This window comes from Botryllus schlosseri, chromosome 3, assembly GCF_051294905.1.
Source record: "Botryllus schlosseri isolate E-star chromosome 3, Bs_hap1, whole genome shotgun sequence".
Taxonomy (NCBI): domain Eukaryota; kingdom Metazoa; phylum Chordata; class Ascidiacea; order Stolidobranchia; family Styelidae; genus Botryllus; species Botryllus schlosseri.
The window spans coordinates 26883185-26890345 of record NC_137238.1 but is presented as its reverse complement, the minus strand read 5'-3'; the positions used below and the strand labels follow the sequence as shown (position 1 = coordinate 26890345).

The 7161-nt window shown below is 40.2% G+C and overlaps 1 protein-coding gene across 1 annotated transcript; it reads right to left on the bottom strand.

Moving 5' to 3' along the window:
• Window positions 1–547: 547 nt before the first annotated feature.
• LOC145436258 (ficolin-2-like) lies at window positions 548–4534 on the bottom strand. Its single transcript, XM_080313621.1, has 6 exons — window positions 4425–4534; window positions 4313–4371; window positions 4162–4248; window positions 3902–3998; window positions 3664–3763; window positions 548–2316 (listed from the first exon to the last, which is right to left on the bottom strand). The coding sequence occupies exons 3-6, from the start codon at window positions 4234–4236 to the stop codon at window positions 2004–2006; spliced, it is 585 nt and encodes a 194-aa protein (XP_080169747.1). The 5' UTR covers window positions 4237–4248; window positions 4313–4371; window positions 4425–4534; the 3' UTR covers window positions 548–2003.
• Window positions 4535–7161: the final 2627 nt, after the last annotated feature.

Sequence of the window (7161 nt, the reverse complement as noted above, 5' to 3'; positions counted from 1 at the left end):
AGAACTCGGTGTCTATATGTGGATTGAGCCAAGTGCACCCGGGGTCTATCGTGGTGGTTGCATGATACAACTAAATGCTCGGGCGTCTCTAGTCGGCAACATGTATAATACAATCCCGTTTCATGGAGTCCAAGTCTATAGAAATGGGTGCTTAGCCTACAATGTCTCTACAATGTTATCTATATATCCCTGCCTCCTCACATTATAATAAGATTTGGCCTCTACGCACGAATTTGCTGTGTGTGGTGCTTGGCAAAATACATCTGAGGGAGATACCAGTGATGAGTATCATTTGGACTGAATTTTGTGTTAGTTGGATCGAATACGGATTGACGTTCAAAATTCGTTTCGGATAACTTTGAATAGTTTGACCAGAAGTGACTTCTGATTTCAAGCCAAATGGAAAAAATAATCATTTGGAATCTAGAATATAGAATTATCATCAAACAAGGAAATAGGCAGCTTGGGATATGATCGGTAGCACTCTAAAGTTGTTTTGTCAAGGTTTCAAGGAAATATAAATCACCTAACCCTAACCATAGTCTTTGTAAAGGCGATAACTAAACTGTTTCTCAGCTGCGGCGTGATTAGACGTAGACAAGTGGCGTCACGTGCGACAACACGATATAATACATCGACAGAAATTAGTCCTGTTTAAATATGCAAATCCTAATCAAATCGGACGAAATCTATCTGCATATATGTGGAAGATCTAGTATGAATTATACAGGATCCAGAAATAGATTACAGGATTCTGCTCTTGTTAGTCTAAACTCTAATTCAGTAGTTCTTAAACTTTGTTGACTCATCATGATGTAAATTTGTACATCGAAATGGGTCGGCAGTTTGCGCCGATAAGCATCAATACGTTCTGCGGCGCTGATATTCAACATTTTTTCCACACCACGGGTTGATCATTTTTTTGTGCACGGCAGAGGTTATCTGTGCGCGCAGGCCATGTCAGCAGTGCGCAAGCGCGCAATTTAGAGGAAACAGTGGTTGCAATCATAACCGTGATTATTTCAAGGCGCTTTTTGTCAATGCTATGAGGACATTCGCAGGCTTGTGCTTAACCACGGGCTCTTAACCTTCAAAAACAGTCGGAACACCTACGCTAATCTGCAAGCCTTCGCGGAAGTCCCTTTGTCTCTGCAAAAATACACAATTATTACGTTACTATATATTATACTGGTGAACCGAATTAAAACCAATAAAACCAATACAACCAATAAAATTTAATTTGCAAAGAACGAAAAAATTATGAAAATTGATTTCAAATCAGTGTTACTCCAGCTTCTTTCTTTCAGTTCAGAAATGCGGAGCTTCGCCTATAGGGAAGTGAACATCGTATTGTTTGGTCGCAACGCAACAATGTGATACCAATTGCTCAATTACAAACGAGACTATAAACATTGGAGACATAATTGGCATTTCAGAAGGAAGCGGCTTCGATTCCAAACCCCAACATCTTATGCCTGCGCCTCTTCACACGACGTGTAATCACAACAGTCACAATTCGACTCCTTGTCGAACCCAGTAGCCTGCAACCGATGATGGCCAAAACGTACGTGTCATCACAAATCCTATGTATCAGTTGAGTGTGTGTGTCTTGACCTCCAGGGAACTCCGAGATGTGGATTTCAATTTGAGGAAACGGGATTTTGGCCGGGTTTTAATTTGCGCAGTATGTGTTTGGATGTAAATTTAAGGTATAGAAGGAAGATCTGGGCAATTTGAGCATGGATTCGTCTTCTAAAATAAATCGAATTTGAGGATTATTGCCTTGTTTGGAGTCACTGTTATCGTCAAGCCAAGCGCCAGTAAATACATCGACACAAATTAACATATTGATGTTATTCAAACAGGACGAAATCCATGTGCATTATATGAAAGGATCTGATCAACACGATTTGAGTCTAAAAACATATCTTTTGACGGTCGAAATGGGACACAGATGTGAATATCTGCAAAGTTTCGTCACATCGTGAAGTGTATCTTTCTTTTCATAATGTATTGCGAAACTTCATCTCCGAGAAGCGCAAGTTGAAGATGGAACCATTCCCATACCACCACATTCCCTTATAGCCTGTTTTGTTGAAGTTTCCATTCAGATTGCACACGCCGCATTCGTGGCCATACCACCAGCCTCCTTCGTTACGAGAAGTGCAATTATTGAACGGGTTCGTATCGTGATCTGCGTCTTTCGTTGAGAACAGGAGATTGTTATGATATACCATAGCATCGTAGGTTGCATTCCCGGAGTATCCGGATACGTGCAGTGTGTAGTTGTCGGATTCGGGTCCTATGCGGAAGTCGCTGGGAAAATGAAGCAAGGTGAATGCCTGATGTTGAAGCTTATGAAATCGCCGAAAAATAGTAATTGTTATGAAGGGATATTGCTTTGGAAAATAAAAGTTAAAAATTCCGCACAGAGTGATGTCATTCTCAAGAAAAACGCAATTTTACAGTCCCACCCGCTTTTCATATTTGCGCAGACGGCGCTTGCAGAACAATTGAACTAAATTTGAACTAAAATTTGTGGGGTCTTGTGCAATGTTCCCTCTTAGCTGCGCACGTGCGCAAATGCGCAGTTCTGACACGGTCTCTGCGCACAGAAAATCTAAGTTGCGCACAAAAAATCTGAAGTAATGACCTTTTTTTAGTCCTTACGCCCTATTGTCCAAGGGTCTGCGCAGCGAGTTGGTGAGTGAAAAATTAGAGGGAGTCATTGCACATTTTGACTCGAGTCAAATCAAGTCAATCGATTTATAAAGGTGACTCGAGTTAAGTCAAGTCACTCGACTCTTAGAGGTGACTCGAGTCAAGTCAAGTCACGAGTAAGTCACAATTCAAGTCATGTTGTCTTTTCGAAGTTTGAGGAACGATCATAGAGTTTAGTTTACATGCAAAAAAGTGTTGCATCGCGCACACATGCGTAGAACTGCTAAACTACGTATTTAACTGTATAGCCTCAGTATATAATTATAACCTAGAATACAAAAAAGAACGCGAGACCTCCGAATGTAGAAACGAATTGATATGATGCAATACAAAACCCAGCTGCACATCCATGGGATACAATTCTGCACCAACGGATGACTATAGTAATATAATATAGTCAAATTATATTTAAATCAAACAATAGGTTCGGTTAAGGTGAGAACATAGCATAATGAGCACATTGAGCAGTCTGTAGAACAGAGATAGATATTTTGCTATTAGATTACTTTACTACTAGTTGACGACAACGTAAGATGTAGCCTACACTCTGATCACTTCGTTTGCGGTCAGTTTATTTGTGAGAAGACAATCGAGGCTCAGTAAAACGCACGATCATTGAATGATTTTGTTCTCACAGGCTACACCAGCTTATCGCTCGCTGATGATTGACTTGAACATTTTGCTTCGAGTCACGAGTCAATCCACATTTCTGATACGCCGAGTCAAGTCAAGTCAAGTCATTTTTGCAAAGTGACTAGAGTCAAGTCAGGTCATACGAAAAGGGTGACTCGAGTCAGACTCGAGTCAAGTCATGACTCCAGTCATCCCAACACTGGTGGGAACATTGGTCCTTAACGGATAAAAAATAAGTGAACCACCGATTTAAAGCATGTTTTCAAGACAGATATGCGGTCACGAAAACCGTTGCTTAATCAAACTAACCTGTATTTAGCGACCCAATGAATTCCTGTATCTTTCGTGATCATGTTGATTTCCAATTCCATATCTCCTTCCTTTGTTCTTTCATGTAATTCCTCAAGCCCTGGAGATAAACATTATAGAAGCATTGGTTTTAAATCAAGCAACTTCGCCAAAATTCGCTTGATCACAAAGGTCATAACGAAGATAAAGATCAACTAAATCATATAACTTGAAGCAATCATAATCAAAATCTTCCTACCGAGCCACATATCTCCTTCAGTATCCCCGAATCCTTTCTTGTAATCAGCCCAATTTCGATAGAATTCCACGTTTCCGTTTATTCTCCGCTGAAAAGCCTGCAACGGAATTCAGCAACCAATCATACTTTCAGGAATGACAAGAATCCTATTTTGCTGAGTGTCTGTAAGACTTTGGTTAAAAACTTATTTTGAAGTTTGGTTCGCGATACAGCGATTTGACTCATGGCGTTGCAAAATAAAGATTTGAAATGCTACTCACAGTCCATTCCTTTTCTGCAATCCGTTTCTTATCATATGCTGATGTAAGTTGAAGTTCCTTCTGCATCCAGGACATCCTTTCCGGACCCTTCGTGAAACGTAGCCTCATAATAGAACCTTCAGTGGTGACGTCAAACTACTTATATACCAACCCCACAGTCTCCCCTCGAGATCCACTTGCCGTTGACGTGTTTTCTCACGCATAATTTCGCTGGAAAGGAGTGAATGTATTCCTATTCAAATTGTAACTCAAATTATTTGTACCTGACGAACGAAGGTAGATTGCGAATCCCAACAGCAAAAGAATTCAAGTCTTGAGCAACATTTCAGCGCAATTCGATATTCAATATCAGCTTGTCGCGACCGCGTGTATCCTATACAGACATAATAAGATCGATGGTGGTTGACAGATAAATTTATAGGTTCACAACTCACAAGTTATGCCAGCAACTTCCGTTGAGTCACACAAGCAAACGCCTCTCTCAATTTCGCGTTCTCTGATTTAGTACGGATATCAGGTGATGTGCGGTCATTGGTGATGCCGACTGTTTATTTAATGCACGGCAATGATTCAACAGATTCACGAATCACATTTTTGGAACATGTGCACCATCAGACATGGGGTAATCGTGATTAGTAATCTTAATCGATTACGACGATTACAGCATTTTCAAGTAATCGTAATCGCAATCGATTACATTCGAAAAAATACAAAGTAATCGTAATCGTAATAGACTATTTCACATATTTAATCGATTTCTTCTTGTAAGAACGATTACTTTTATTTGTGCAAGGACTATAAGACATGAACTGAACATTCTTGAACAATGAAGAGTGCGATATTATACCAGGATATTCATGGCAGAAACGTCGGATTTTCAGATGCTACTGCCCATTATTATGTCACAAGTATTGGTTTGCTCCTCATTGCGCAACGAATTACACGTAGTAAATAGATATTCAATGTAATTGTGGGATTGTAAGAACACCCACCATGCCCATTCAGGGTACTCAAAAGTTCTAAGTGGGGATGCGAACTATTTTCCCTGTGAGAGGTTGAGTAAACCACTAACCTAACGTGTTGTTTCGTGTTTATTTGTGTTGATTTCTCAGGACGAATGAGCCGTTTAAAAACTTGCTAGGCAGGTGACCACTGCGTATTTGTTCAAAGTTTCAGAACCGCCGACATAGAGTGACGCGTTCAACGTTCAACAGTAGCACTATGCCGCACATCACCATACGAAATCCGTATGTTTCAATTACTCATACAACAAGACATGTCCCCACTACGGAAACTTAGGAAACTTGCCTTATGTACGCTTAGCATAAAAGTAGCGCCGTATCAAGGGATTTACATTCCTTCGTAAGCATTAGGGTTGTCCATAATTTGGAAAATCTCAAAATTTATGCGTATCCATGTCTCATTTTGTAGATTATAGATAAAAAACGTCAATGAGCCTGCAATAAGTTCACAGGAAAGTCGTTAACATTTGTCTAAATGCGTTTGAAAGTAGCTGCCGTAGAGTGGGCGTGTCAGCGACCATAGAGTGGCAAGCAGACTAGTAATCACGAAATCACGGCGCTTGATTGGCTAATCTGCTATGCTTCAATGATCACGACGGTGACGGCTTGCTGATCAGCTGGTCAAGGAGTCGACTAACGGCGGTGATTCTGTAAGCGCATTGTAGGTTGGTCCGCAGATAATGATTTAAGATTAATTCAGAACATGTTGAGTGACGAAATACATGATGAACAAAGAACAGCTGCTTCACAAAAACTTCAAATACATGACTTGATGGCTTATTGTGAAGGCAACCGTTGTAGCCTGTATGCCTTGTTTTCATCGAGGGAAAGCACAAAAACACGAGAAGAAATATTGCAAAGGCGTTTATGCAAGTGGCGAACGAACTTCTAGTTTCAGAGTGGATGTTCCATGATTAAATACAAATATAAAACTTGACATTGACACTACCGTGTCTGAACTTATCTTGTCGTGGTAGCCTATGTAATTGAAGTCTTAAAAGCTGTACGGGCTGGATGAATCAGCCATTTATGCTTGGCACTTGTCACATTCTTGCAGCATAATGAATCATACCCGCGAGTGCTGTCTATGTCCTCAATGATGCCCCGGAAGAAGGTCTAAAGGCAAGCATTGACTATGCTGGTAGGACCAGCAAAAAGACTGTTCGCATGCATTGTTTAGCATGTCCATAATGAATCTTAGATCATTACCGGCTGCATCACGACTAATGCTTGAATCAAACCTGACATGAAAATAAAAAAGAATGCATTGAAGCGGTGCGGTAGTTGCATTTCTTTACAGTCCTAATGCAAGCTACATTGTCGGCCCACATATCTTCTGAGCATGCAGGATTGTGTCCAGAATCCATCTCACATGGTGTGCTGCACCAGTTTGGCGATAACTAATGTACTTTACCTGCACTGCACCCAGAAAAGCAGGACCACTTGGCGTAATCTCAATCATATCAGATAGGTATTTCTGGGATCTATAAGTTCACAAGCATTCGCTGTTTCACCTCTGTCATGCCTGATTGTTCTGAACCTACCGATATCTAGTTTTAACACTAAAAATTCAATGACCAAGTGTCTCATTTTCCTATTTAATCACCAACGTACAATGCGCTTACTGAATCATCATTGCCGTTAGCGTACTTCTTGAACTAGTAGAAGCACATAATCAGCAGGTTCATCGACGTTTTTTATCAATAATCTACAGAGTGAGACATGGATACGCATCTTTTTTGAGATTTTCCAAATTTTGCACAACCCTAGTAAGCATCCACAAGTCTACGAACAAATCAATGTGAGTCTTAAGATTCAATATGTTTATTATATTCGTTTACATACGGTGGTATTTTATAGACATTATTAGCGAACAATGATTGTGGAGTAGGCTATATTCTATGAAGTTACAATCGTATACTCGTTGCAAAATAAGTCTTCGGTCTTTAGAGCTTTCCGCTCAAGTTTTTATGAGGAG